General features: G+C 44.2%; 1 protein-coding gene across 1 annotated transcript in view; it reads left to right on the top strand.

The window, feature by feature from the left end:
- The window catches only part of ALK (ALK receptor tyrosine kinase), a gene marked incomplete at both ends in the record, with an annotated part of 718,218 nt that overhangs the window by 603,358 nt on the left and 100,254 nt on the right, over nt 1–14,606 (top strand). Inside the window, one exon of the mRNA XM_082851437.1 lies at nt 12,878–13,047. Coding sequence (XP_082707563.1) covers nt 12,878–13,047 — 170 coding nt within the window. The remainder of the gene's footprint in view (nt 1–12,877; nt 13,048–14,606) is intronic.

Here is a 14,606-nt window from a genome sequence, read left to right as displayed (position 1 = left end):
GAACCCAGCTGGTCATTCGGGGTCAGGACAAAAGGAGCATCACCAAGGCAGTGTGACGTGATAGGAGAAGCAGCACCTGGAGGTCATTCAGACCTTGGTGGAATCCTGCCACTTTCTAGCAGGGTGACCTTGTGCAAACACCTCACTCTTCTCAACTTCAGTATCCTCTGCAGGGCTGTTGGGAGAAACAAGTAGCCAAGATAGAAGAGTGCCCGGCCCGGATCTGGACACATGGTAGATGCTTAATAAGTGTGGTTTCTGCTCCTCCACTGCTGCTATTACTATTATTACCTCTCACTTTTGTGGCCTCTCCCGTTGCGGAGCACAGGCTCCGGACGCGCAGGCCCAGCGGCCATGACTCACGGGCCCAGCCGCTCCGCGGCATGTGGGATCCTCCCGGACCGGTGCACGAACCCGTGTCCCCTGCATCGGCAGGCGGACTCTCAACCACTGCGCCACCAGGGAAGCCCTACTATTATTACTTTTGTGATGAGTCCAAGGTCAAAGGCCAGAGCCTGCCCTATCCTGAATCTGGAGAACTTGGTCAGGGGTGGCACCCTCAGGACGAGATACATGGCAGCTGCCAGGATGGGACCAGAAAGGCAGCGTGGAACTTGGCTGGGTTCGATGGGCGCACAGATGCCTGGTGGGAGGACTGAGGAAGGGAGGGGCACAGAGGGTCCTCACTCAGGCGGGGAGCCAGCGAGTATTCATTTCAAACACACCATGTGACCAGCCGTGCAGGAGACAGACCGCAGGAATCTGGGAACTTTTTAGTGTTTATTCAGCAGAAAAGTTAAGAACACTTACTTTCAGTATGACAGGTCCTGGTCTCCAAGTTACTTATGAACCACGTGGCTATGTTACATTAAAAAGCAAGCCAAAATTCTTAACTAGAGCCCTCAAACACCCTAAATCTTTGTACTCCTAGGAGAAAGAAACCTTCCCTTAGTCTGGGGCTAAGGGAGGGACCCTTAATAACTGTAGAGTAACTAAAGGAGTACGGTAGCCCCCCCTTATCCATGGAGGATACGTTCCAAGACCCCCAGTCGATGCCTGAAACCACAGATAGTACCAAACCCCATATATACTATGTTTTATCCTATACTGACACGTGGGTAGTGTATACAGCATGGATACACTGGCCAAAAGGATGATTCATGTCCCAGGCGCGACAGAGCGGGTCAGCAGGAGATTTCATCATTTTGTTCTGCTACTCAGAACGGTGCAGAATTTAAAACTTATGAATTGTTTATTTCTGGAATTTTCCATTTCATATTTTTGGACTGCAGTTGACCTTAGGTAACTGAAACTACAGAAAGGGAAACCGCTGATTAAGGGGACTACTATATTTTTTAAATAGTGATCCCCTCCTGTGTGTCTGGCACTGTGCTAAGCATCTCACTTGCATTATCTTATTAACAAAACAGACTTGTGAGGAATTGTTACCCCCATTTACTGATGCAGAATCTGGGGCTTCAAAAGCTTAAGTAACTTACTAGTCACCCTTGCTAGTGAAAGGCAGAGCCAGGATTCAAAACAGGTCTGTCCAACTCCAAAGCCAATCCTGCAAACACCCTAAGGTCACTGGACTAGACTTAGGTCACTCAAGTCAGTCAGTCTCCCTAATTGGGAATAAAACTGCCTGTGTTACTTGCTCGAGGATCAGATGAAAATAGGAAAGCTCTTTGCAATCTCTACAATATTTTATGAACGGCAGAAATTATTATTATCCCTCTTCTTACTCTGCATAGACGTGAAGAAGCCACTGCTGACATAAATTCAGACATTCTTATTTCTCCTCTGGGTCAATTAGCAACATGCAGACAGCTTGGGAGCATTATTTTGCACAGTTCCTAGTATTAGCGCCAGGGGGATGTGCCCAATGAACCTGCTTCATCATAATTAATTCATTAATTGTGCAGCGTCTCAATCATGAGTATAACCTTGATCCAGGATAAGCGCAAACAAGGAGACTCCTCATTGATTCTCAAGGGTCCAACAAATATAGCCCCACTGAGATTTGGAGTCCAAATAATTCTTACCTCAGTACCTAGAGCTGGGAAGCCACTGGAACCTAGCATTCTGTCACCACTTACTGTAATGTGGTTGATGCCGCCAGAACACATGCTAATGGGCTGAAGTAATCAACAGCCATTGTAATTACAGTCAGACATAATTAATTTAATACCTTTGAGTCATTCAAACTTAATACCTCAGCCATTACATGATGAAACTGAGGCATAGAAGAATTACTGTCAAGGCTCGTGGGTGTGAATAAAGTCCTCCTGGGCACTTGGCAGAGATTTGGGTCCGATTCCAAGTCCACCTGTTCATCATACGCCCCCTTGTGGCTCCCACTAGTGGTGATCATTATAACACGTTCGTGTGGTCCACATGCACGGGCCAACCTGTTGAAAGCACACTCTCCCCAGCTGTCAGGGCATAAACACTCCCCAGGCGGCTTTGCGACTTGCAGATACTCTCGTGCCTGGAGTCCATTCTCTTTCTGATGGCTGTTCATGAAGGTTGTAGGAATTTCATTTCACAGAGTCAATCCTGTTCCCCAGCTAAAGGATTTCAAAGCTATTTCTCAGCATCATCTCTATCACCTACAGAGAAACTGAGGCACAGAGGAGGTTGTTTGCCCAAGATCACCTCATTACAATGTAACTCAAAAGAAAATATTGTTTTCTTCCCACAAGACTGGAAAGATAATTCTATAGGGAACCTGGAATATAAAACACTGGACTGAAAATTTTAATACAGCATCCTTCATCCTGTCCTATTCTGCTTTTTGTGAGCTGTTTATCTCTGTCATTGTTCCCTACCTGCTTTTTCCAATACAGGAAGAGGAACTAACATTGATAAATGTATTTGGTAAGCTGGGCACTGGGCTCACATAATCCTATTAAAGTCTCCTAGTGACTCTATAAGGAGAGTATGGTTGGCCCCATTTCACAGATGAAGACTGAGGCCCTGAGATATTATGTCATAAATAAAGACAGAAATGTTCTTTCTGATTCCAGAGCCACAGCATGACCCCACTTCATTCCCCCAGAAGCTCCCACCTTCCCTTGGTCTTCCTTGCAAAGCCCACAGTTCAGGCCAGAGAACCTGATCCTCCCCAAAGCGGTGAAAAGACAGCACTCTCTTCTCCCACTTTCCAATGATATTGGAATCCTCCCTTGATGCCTTTTTTAATGCAGGGTTTATTGTTTTTTCTGATTACAGAAATGCTCTGCATTCATTGTAGAACATTAGGAAAAACTAAAGAAGAAAATTGAAATTGCCCAGTCTTACCCTCCAAAGATAACCCCTGTTACCATGCTTGTAAATTTCTTTCCAGGCAGATAAATGTAGATTTGAGCAGAGGGATAGATAGATAAAGGGTTTATACAAATTTGGTATCATACCGTATAAGCCTTTTGTGTCTTCTTCATTACTTAATATTGTATTTTCCTAGATCAATATCATTCTTCATAAATACGATTTTACCCTAAATTTATTCATTTTGTTCTAGTTATCAAAAGTAATGGATGTTCATTGTAAAAAATTTAGAAAAGAAAGAAAATACCAAAGAAGGAAAAAAATACCCGTAACTTCGTAACTTCACCAGCCAGGGTCCAACAAATATATAATCTTCATTGCTTTTCTTGCTGTATTTTTGCTAAGGGGGCATGTGGATGTCCCTGGCTGGGTGTTCTGTGGCTTCAGTGTGATGCCTGAGAAAGAAGGAAAGACATGGGGTGCTGTTTTCAGAAAGGATCTCAATGTTTTAAGTCTCTTACATGGCCAGGAATCCTTATGCCTCCGTAATTGCAAGTATTTCCCAGCATATTTTATTTGCTTGTTATCAGAAATCCGCATCTGGCCTGCTTCTTGCTGAGTCGGGTTGATTTTTCATTAGGCTATTTATAGCTAGAGAGTTGGTGTTTATTTTTTCTGGGTGAATTAGAAGATGGTGTACAAAACACTGGGTTTTGCAGTGAATCAGTACTCTCAGTTAAAATTAATAAGACCATACTGAAACCAAGGACCTCTTAAAATTACAAATTCAACCAAGGGAGAAAGGGGGGTGGTGGGAGGAATTGGGTGATTGGGATTGACGTATACACACTATTGATACTATGTATAAAATAGATAACTAATGAGAACATACTGTATAGCACAGGGAACTCTACTTAATGCACTGTGGTGACCTAAATGGGAAGGAAAAAGAGGGGATATACATGTATGTATAGCTGATTCATTTTGCTGTGCAGTAGAAACTAACACAACATTGTAAAGCAGCTATACTCTGATAAAAATTAATTAAAAAAATAAAATTACAAGTTCACACCCAGAATTAACAGCCCTGTTGCATCTTAGATTGGGAAGAAGCTTTAACCTCCATTCAAAACTTGGATGTCCTTGACGACATCCCTAATCCTGGCCATCCAGTGAGTGCTGGGTGACCCATAGTGTGGGGAATATCGAAGGAGTACCCACCCCACCGCCACAAACAAGCTCATTTCTGAGCATCTCAGTCTGTTAAAATGTGTTTTCTTCTGTTTAGGTGAAATACGCACTAGAACATCCATTCTTGGTTTTGTTTCTACTGCTAGAATACATGCAGCCTTTCAGAAATTCAAAGAAACGTAGCACCTCCCCTTCATAGCATTTCCTATATTTGGGGGTGCTGCCTGCTAGTAGACATTATTTGATACCATTGAGTCTCTTTTGTCCAACTTCAGCCTAAATTCCATACTGATTTTTTTTTAATTGGTTCAAGAGAAACTTGTGAAGTTGCCACAAGATATGCATAGCAAACAGGGGGCATATTCTAGACATAAAATTGCAGTCATTACCTCTGGAGGAGGAAAGGGCCGTGAGAGAAATAATAGCATTAGGCCTGGCCATGAGGCTGCTCCTGCTTTGCATACAGAACTTTAATTAATAAAATAACAAACACTGGTAGCACATAATTGGAAAGTCTATTGGGCCCCACCAAGAGGGAGGGAAAAATGGCCCAGAAAGGGCAGGCTGGGGCCAGAAAATACAATTGCTGGTGGCGTGCTCCTGGCGTTGTCTCTTTTCACTTGTCTCATTTGTTGTCTGCATGTAAAAGGGTTTATTAGTCAAAAGCTGTCACTTATGATCTATATCTATTAGAATGGGTCTAGAAAGGATCAAAAATTTTATTGTTACAGGCTCCGACAAGTGTTACTTCCCACAGATATTATGTAGGATTTGTATAAGATTTCCCGTATTTGTGTGAATACATTTGAGGTACACCACACACACACACACACACACACACACACTGTTAATTGTCCGGCAGAGGCAGAAACGAAGATTGTAAATGGTTTAAAATGCACTATATCGGTAATTCCCCCAATATGAAGATGCTTCTATGATAAGATCTTATTAAAATATAAATTCTGATTCAGCAGGTCAAGGGTAAGGCCTGAGACCCTACATTTCTAACAAACTCCCAGTCATGCCAGCACTGCTGGTCCACAGACCACACTTTGAGCAACGAGTATCTAGAAAACCTTCACAAGACACACCCAAAAGATTCATGTATTACCGTAATATGTTACATGTGTATAGCTCTATAGATACGGTAGAAGGAACATAGAACCTAGTGTGGAATCCAGGTTTGCAGCATATGGGCTTAGTGACCATGCATGACATACTTAACCTCTCTAAGCCTTAGATTCCACATCCGAAAAATGGGTATGATAATATGTACAGGAAGGGATGTTGTGAGTGTAAAATGAGACAGCATGTACGAGTGCCTAGTATAGCTCTCTAATATTCAATAAAAAGTCAGTTAATGCAGGAATAAATTGCAGACATAGAGAATGGATTTGAGGACACAGGGAGGGGAAGGGTAAGCTGGGACGAAGTGAGAGAGTGGCATGGACATATATACACTACCAAATGTAAAATAGATAGCTAGTGGGAAGCAGCTGCATAGCACAGGGAGATCAGCTCGGTGCTTTGTGACCGCCTAGAGGGGTGGGATAAGGAGGGTGGGAGGGAGACACAAGAGGGAGTGGATATGGGGATATATGTATACATATAGCTGATTGACTTTGTTATACAACAGAAACTAACACACCATTGTAAAGCAATTATACTCCAATAAAGATGTTAAAAAAAAGAAAGTCAATTAATGAAGTGCTTTATCCTGTAGGCCACCCAGATAGAAATTGGTCTGATTAAGATCAAATTCCAAGAGAGTTTTTTGCCTACTCTGGGTACCTGAACTTGACTGTCAAGATCAAACCAGGCCTACCTGATTTGAGTATCCACATATAATGACATCAAAAGGGTTATTTAACCTAGGGCTATATAAAGAAAATGGAAGACTTCAAAAAGGACTTCAACCTTCAATCTGTTCTGGGAATCACATATAGTTGCTCTATACACTTAGATACAAGTAATTAATAAGGGATATTCTGTAAGAATTGATATCCGTCCTCCAGTTCTTCTATTGAAGAAATTTTTGAGGACCTTATCCTGTAGGTCCAAGATGATAGTTCTGGTCCTGTTTGCATCCTCAGATCATCCCTGCTCACCCTCAGCCCACGGATCACTCACTCTCAAGGTCATTCTCAGGCTTTGCCCAAAGATTGTGTGGCAGCCACATGAAGACCCTCTGCCGAGGACTGTGTCCTCCCCCACTGCAGGAAAAGCACTCCTTCTATACCTTGGTGGTGGTGAGCACAGCATAAGCCATTTTTTAGCTATTTAATGATTGCCTTTTACTCAAAGTCCAAGGTGAAAATGGACCCCTCATGGAGAAGGCCAGGCTGCTTCCTGCACTAAGTAGCCCCATCTTCCCAGTGGTCTCAGCCTGGCTGCACTTTAGAATCACCTGGAGAGATTTGAAAAACTGTCAGTGCCCAGGACCTACCCAAGGCCAATTAAATCAGAATCTCTGGGGGTGGAGCCCAGATGTGGGTAGTCCTGAAAGCTCCCCAGGTGATCCTAATCTGCAAAGCACGTTGAAAACCACAGGTTTAACCATTTCATTCACTATATGTGAGCTCTACTTTCACATTCTTTAGTTCACTCGATCTTTTTTTTTTTTTTTTTTTTTTTTTTTTTGCGGTACACGGGCCTCTCACTTGTGGCCTCTCCCGTTGCAGAGCACAGGCTCTGGACGCGCAGGCTCAGCGGCCATGGCTCACGGGCCCAGCCGCTCCGTGGCATGTGGGATCTTCCCGGACCGGGGCACGAACCCGTGTCCCCCGCAGCGGCAGGCGGACTCTCAACCACTGCGCCACCAGGGAAGCCCCACTCAATCTTTATAAGCACTTTTAAGGCCAGCAGGGATGGTACGGTTATTATCACAAGTTTGTCTATAAGAAAATAGAGGTTCAAAAGGGGTAAGTGGTTGGCTTAAACTCATACAGTTAATTCTTTCTGGCCTTGGAGAACAAACTCCAAGTTATCCAATTGTCAACAGGCAAGGAAACAAGGAGAGTCTGACAAGCCACCTGAGAATGAATGTTGATACAAAGAGTAGTTGCTTCTGGCATGTTCTGGAAAGGCAGTGGGACGAGTGATAGAAGCAGAGGGGCAAGGCCCTAGAGGCTGCTCTCTAGTTCCATGCTTCTCTGCAGATTTTGATGCAGTAGGTCTGGGGTCGGGCCAGAGATTCTGAATCTCTAACGAGTTCCCAGGCAACATGGATGACACCAGCCTGAAGAGCCCTCCTTGAGTAGCAAAGCACTGACTGACTCTTAGAGGCAGAATCTGGAATCACTGGGTTTAAGTACAGGTGAGAAATGGTTAAGTGAAAGGCTTTAGGTTCTGCACTGCCTGTATCTTGAGAAAGAACAGCATCTGCCTGGCTACCTCATCTTACCAAACACTCAGTGGATGAAAAACATAAATGGCCAAAAAGCATGCTTTGCTAGCAGCTCACTGGCTGCCAGCAGGCAATCTTATTCCAAACCTTTTGCATCCATTTCCAGAACTAGACTTTGCTGAAACTCAGACAGTGCACACCTTGGCTTGAGCTTGGCTATAGATACATGTTGCCTAAATAGGTGGTAATATTGTAAGATGAAAGTTAAGTTTTAATTCTTCTATTTATTCATAGCACTAAACTGGATTAAGTGGCCATCTTGACCCAAATCCTGACTATCTTACGTCAAGTGTCTTGACTTGACTGTCTTATGTCCTCACTGTCAAGTGGCTCTGATTACTTTCCCTTTTGCTGTACTCAGCACAATTGAAGTTACTCATTTAAATTCAGACTTCCTGACTAGACGATAAGCTCCTTGAGGGCAGGGAAGATATGCATAATGTACAGCACAGAGTAGGTATGCAATAAATATTTGTTGAATGAATGGATGGTCATCTCTCTCAAGGACTGATACCCAGAGGGAGCCCGGTAGACCTCTTAAGGAGCTAAGGATGCCATCCTAGGCACCATCCTTTGGCAGCCAGCCCAGTTCTCTCTTGCTCGGGCTTATTGTCATAAAATACAGTGCAGGAAGATGGAGAAACTCAGCAGTCACTGGTCTATGGCCCCGTGTCTATTGTATAAGACAGGACTATATCTCACCGACATGCTCATGCCACTAGCAGAATCTACTTCAAATGTAGTTTCCTAAGAGCAACTGAGAACTATACAGTTTGCCTACAGCCAGTTGGCTGCAAAGTGGGTAGACCCTCCCCCCTTTCCGGGAACCTGACCCCTGGAATGCAGGCAAATGCTAAGGAGCTTCACAGGATGCAGGGCTGGTTTCTGTCCCTGAGAGGGGGAACCTGGTAAAAGGAGGGTCTTCTTGTGTATGTATACATTTTTATTCCTTCTTACATTGATCGGCTCCTACCATGTGCCTACACTTGACAACTACTGTGAATTTAAGATGAATAAGACAGTCTCTGCCTTGAAGCAACTTGTGGCCCAAGGGGGATGAGGGTAGGAGGGAAGACAAGGCAGCAGAGCTACACCCCGTGACGGTCCCACCAGCCTCCGTTATAAGAGTTCAGACAAGGGGGATGTCATTTCTAAGACAGATTAGAAGAAATGGCTCCATGAACAACAACAAAAAAAGATTTATTTTTTAAGTGGCAAGAAGGAAAGAGGAGGTAGAAGAAATGGAAGGATCAAAAGCACAGAAGCAGAGAAACGCGGCAGGTGCAAATCTGGCATGTAGACCTGTGGGGGGAATCTAGGAACCCACACTCCTTTAGCCCCAACCCGTGGACTCCTGGGTGAAAACTCTGGCAGTTCCCACGACTTATCTGGTCACTCTAAGGTAATACACACCTAAAGTCTCTTCAAAACCCAAAACACAGGCGTATTGAGAAATCAAAATTCCCATCCCGTCAAAACTTCTGTCTTGCTTAAAGTCAGGGCTTCTTCCTTTCCCCTCCGCCTACCACTCTCGGCCCTGTTGCAGATTAAAAGCCTGGAATCTGGGAGACGGTGATCATTGGCCTCTTTCTTCTTCATCCAACTCTCCTCCTCTTCTTGCTAACTTCTGACCCTTCAAGATCTTAAGTGCAGGGAAAGAGAAGAGGTAAGGAGAATAGGGAAGCTCTTACTTGGCCCAGACTGTTATAGTGACCTGCGTTGGTATTCTCCAGATGTGACAAGTGTTTAAGGCTTACTGTTTCTCACAGGGGGCACTTTTGAGGTTTGTTTGGAGGTCTACCTTTCTCCCCAGTCCCTCCACTATGGCTGGGAATCTTTTGCCTTGACTAGGGCGTATGTGTCTCCCATCCAGTTGGTCACTTACTGCTCACTCTGCCTTTGGGCATCTCAGGATACCTGCAGCTTCCTTCTGCTGAGTTCTATTTACCCCTCCAAGCAGCCCTTGCAGGCAAGATCTAAAATGACTGACATGGGCTCCTTTGTACACGGCCCCCTCTAGTGTAGTTTATGTGCAGCCCTCATGCATTTTTTTTGCCCCAGCAAACTCTGGGAGCGCAGGCCACCCAAAATTGTCACTTCTCCCTTGTTCTGCCATCAAAGCAGCTAACCACCCTCTTGTTCATACTTCAGATTTTCCAGGTGAGATATTGACACTAATCCACTGTGCTCCCAAATTGCAGGGGGTAAATATTGAGTACTTGTTATGGTAGCACTAAAACCACTCTCTCCTGAGTTGGGATGAAAAGGGAGCCTTCTTCACAGGAAGGGGAAGTGAGGTGAAACTCATGATACACCAGAAGCACCTTCCCAAGACTCTCTCTTAGGAGTCAACCACCAACTTTTTTATATCCAAAGTCTGGTTGAGGGATTAAGAAATGTGTACCCTATTTTCATCCACGTCTCTTGAAAGCCCTGTATCTCGCTATGCTGTCAGACTTCCCATTGAAATGTAATATCTATTGCCTCAGGGCTTGAGCCAAAATTCCTTTTTAATATTTTGTTGCACTATGTATTATCTCATCTAATTGGCCCTGTAACCTTGTAAGGTAGATAAAACAATTCCCTTCTTAGAGAATAGAGAACTGAGCTTCAAATTGACCAAAGTGGCAAGAACAAGTTTTGAATCCAGATCTCTCAGACTCTAGAGCTCTTAGACCATCCTAGGAGGATACATGTGGCTCAGCAAAAGTACTTGATAAATATCCATTGAATGATTAGAAAGTTGATTTGTCTAGATTATAGAGGAATGTGAATGGCTTGATATTAACTGATAGGGAGTGAGAAACCATTGCTGAGTCACAGATGGCAGTGATAAACAGGAAAATGTGACAGAGATATACCGAAGAATTTAGAAGGGAGAAAGAATGGATAGGGAGAGGCACTTTTGGAGGCTATGGAAAGAGTACAAAGAGAAAGTTATAGAGGACGTGGTGAATGTTACTTTAGAGTCATGAGGATAGAAGCCAGATTGAAGGAATTTAAAGAGAGAATGGGCAACAAGGAAATAGAAGCAGTGGTTACGTACCAGTTATCCAAAATGTTAACATCTGAATGGAGGTACAGAAATAGGTTGCAAGCCACAGGAGCTAGCAGGATCAAATAAAAAATATTTTTCCAGGATACGTGAAACCTGATCTTGTTTGTAAATAGAGGAGCCAGAAAGTAGAGAGACTCTGAAGGTTCTGAAGAAAGGAAGAGCTGTTATTGAGAGCAAGGACGAGGGTAGCAGGGTGGAAAGAGAAGGGGTTAGAAGAAAGTGAAGGACACATCTTCCTATACAACAGGGAAGGAAGAGAGAAGGTAGATAAATAGATAATTATGCTGTGGGGGAAAAAAAGAGGTTGAAGAAGATTGCACCTGGTACAGTAAATCTTTATCAGTAAAGTAGGAATCAAAATAATGGATCGGGAATTGGGGGCCAAGAGGTGACAGCATCAGTGATTGAGGAAGAGTTTGAAACACCCACTGTGCTATGTGTGTTAAGAAATCAACTGTGGAAATCACCAGTGGATGAATAAGTACCATGAACATGAACCATCCAGGACATTAAGGTTCAACAGTCCAAATCAGCAATATTCTGTGGCCAGGGAGCAAAAGGAGAAAAAGCATGTAGCAAGCATTGCCCCAAGCTGGTCGCCGCAGGATAATGAGCTGAGGGCTGAGAGGGTTTAGTTAGCAAGAGTAGGATTAAAATTTCCAGTCATGGCATCCAGACTGCTCAAGAAAGCCAAGTGGGACCAGTGAAAAAATTTAACAGATTTGTGAGATTATCCTGGGACATGCAGTGGAGACAAGTATTTGCTACACTGGATTTGGGAAAATGGGAAAGGTATAAGCGAAGAGGTTATATGGTTATATAGACCAGGCTTACCAGGCTCAGGGGTGGCCTTCTTAGTGAAGGGTTGATATGCAACCGAGCCGGGAGTCTTCTGCTTCAGTGCCTCATGGTACGTAACCTCTTCGATCAAATTGTGAGTCAACCATGAGTTTAGAGTCTAGGAGAAAAGCAGTAGTGGTTTACAGAGAAGCATGTCTTCAAACAATGAGAATCAGAGAAAAGGAGGGATCATAGCTGATGAAAACTCCAGATTGCCATAGGACATAATTTATCTTCCTTTCTATAATAGCCATTTTTATTACAGGATCTGAATAGGAATATTTAGGACAATGATATGCTGTAGTTGTCCTAAGTTTTAAATGTTGTTTATAGATTGTCTATCAAACATACAACCTCTATTATTTTAAACACAAAGACCAGAGACCTTGTTTATAGTATATACTGCCTCTGGGCATGACTGTACTTAAACTTTCTGAGATAGATTAGTTACAGTTCCCTTTCACATATCTTAGGGTACAATGCCATAGAAACCTATAATAAAGACACAATGAAAACATACAATTATATCTTGCTTTAGGCAAAGTGTGCACCCTCATTCTGAAAGATACCACATTAAAAGATCTTTATAGGTAGATTCTTATCTCACTTTTGCCCACCAGTGACCACAGGTATCAAGTCATAGGGTCTCCAGTTAGCTAAGACATGACATGGTACCATTCAAATAAGATTATTACACTCTTTGGGGAAGGAATAAAAATCAATGATACCTAAATCGCTAAAAGAAATTGAATCACAAAATCACTTGCCCAAGGTCACAAAGTGAATTGGGGCCACAGACAATAACCTTTGGGTCCTATTTAGGAAGTTCATTTAATACCCTATTGATGTCGATATACCCTTAGAGGCAGAATCTTGTGAAGTTTAAGATGATGACATCAACCTGAACAAAGTTCCAAAATTGCCCATCAGTTTCCCCCTCTCACCTCCTTGAACCTTGGTGAAAGCCACTTTGGGAGACCGCGAGTGAGATCAGGCCGTGGGTGACCAGCTCTCCTCACGGGGAAGACCTTGGCGGAATCTCCAGCCAAATCCTTGAGAATTCCAGGAAGGTAAGTAACACCTAGTCCTTCTGGCTCTTCTCTCCCTTGCAGCTCCGAATGTCCTGGCTCATCCGTGGAGTGTTGCAGGGAAATGTCTCCTTGGTGCTGGTGGAGAACAAAACCGGGAAGGAACAAAGCAGAATGATCTGGCATGTTGCCACCACGGAAGGCTTGAGCCTGTGGCAGTGGACGGCGCTGCCTCTCCTTGATGTGGCCGACAGGTGGGCCTTTACCCAGCCCCATCAATCCCTTTTCCTGTATCAGCCAAAATGCAGAGGGGCCCTTGTCTTCCCTCCCCCTATTCCTTCTACCCAAGACACACATCCAGATATGCACAGACACGTGCACACACAAATGTGCACACACATTCTTCCTGCAGACTTACAGGAAGCACTGAACTTCTCTGAGGGGTTTCCATGCTAATGAGATGAGTATCTCTCACACCTCTGGCCTGGCCTGATTGGCTGCCTCCAGTATCTGTAGGAAAAAGTAGAACCGAACAACTCATATGACCCCCAAAGAATAATCAGGCTTTATGTGTATATGGCATTTTCTCTTAATTAATGGATTTTGCCTTACTTTTCCATCTGGCGTTCTATTTATTCCTTCTTAACAATAAGAAAACCTGTGACATAGGTAGGGCAGACCTTATGGAGCCTCATTCCGGCCCTTTTACAGGGTTCTCCTTCACTGAGAACCAAAGAGGTGGAGCAACAGCAAGTCGGCCTTGGAGTGAGGACTGGTGCTCTGGCCAATCCCAGTCCGTGCTCTGTGGAGCCTGGTCCCCAAAGCAGGTGGATGAGAAATTCTTCAGTAAACAGGGGAGTGCTTCTACCAAAGGCCCCGATTCCTAGTTAGATTCTAGGACTAATGCCCTTTGTAACCTTGAACTTCTCTGGACCTCAGTTTCCTCATCTTTAAACTGAGAGGGTTGGACTAGAGGATCATTAACTCCGCATGGCTCAGAAATGGAGCAGTAACTTCTCTGCTCAGCTGCCACTTGTCTCCCCAGGATGGCACCAGTCTGCCACCTGCAGTCAGCCTGGAGCCAGCAGTGCCTGACCAGCACAGCTGCTAATGTGATGCTCTGCTGTGTCACACTGAACTCTCGACAGTTGGTGCTGGTCTGCTCCGGACCAAAAAGTGACGGGGAGGGAGGGACTCATTTATATAAATGGGACAGAAAACTGGATCTGGAAGGGATCTTTAAGCCATCTTTAATAGGCTAAATGTCAAAGCCTATGACATTTAGGCTCAGGGCAGCCTCTGCTTTTGACTCCCCAGTACATTCAAATTGCTGTTCTAGTGGATCCTTCGAAAAATGAGGGCAAAGAGCTTAAGACAAAGTGGAGGGTGATGCCCGTTGACACACAGCTTTGTAAATATATAGCTGGGTCCCAAACTCTTCACCCAGATTTCAGAGTCTGCTATTTCCAAGAGCTCATAACTCAAGCTGTGCTGTCATACGAAGATGCCATCAACCTCTGAGCAGCAGCTTCCCGCTCCTTCAGATGTGTGTGGGTTAAAGATCAAAGCACTTGGACATCCCAGGGCTCAGTGCTGCCCCCAGGACAAATGGATTTAATTAAAATGGAGGAAAGGGCAGTGTGGGCGCCCTCACCATAGGCTAGTCTTTTGTCCTTCGGGATTGCAGGGGCTCGTGTGCAGGGCATGGGGAACAGGTGGGTAATGCCAGAGTCCTCCCTCCTGGGAAATGCTAAATTAATTCAGATGAATCAAAAGGTTTTTTTCTCCTCAACCCAGCAAGTCCTCTCTCTTT

The sequence above is a fragment of the Leucopleurus acutus genome, assembly GCF_964270905.1.
Source record: "Leucopleurus acutus genome assembly, chromosome: 12".
Lineage (NCBI taxonomy): Eukaryota > Metazoa > Chordata > Mammalia > Artiodactyla > Delphinidae > Leucopleurus > Leucopleurus acutus.
Note: the sequence above shows the minus strand (reverse complement) of the source record. Positions and strands in the feature narration are given on the sequence as shown.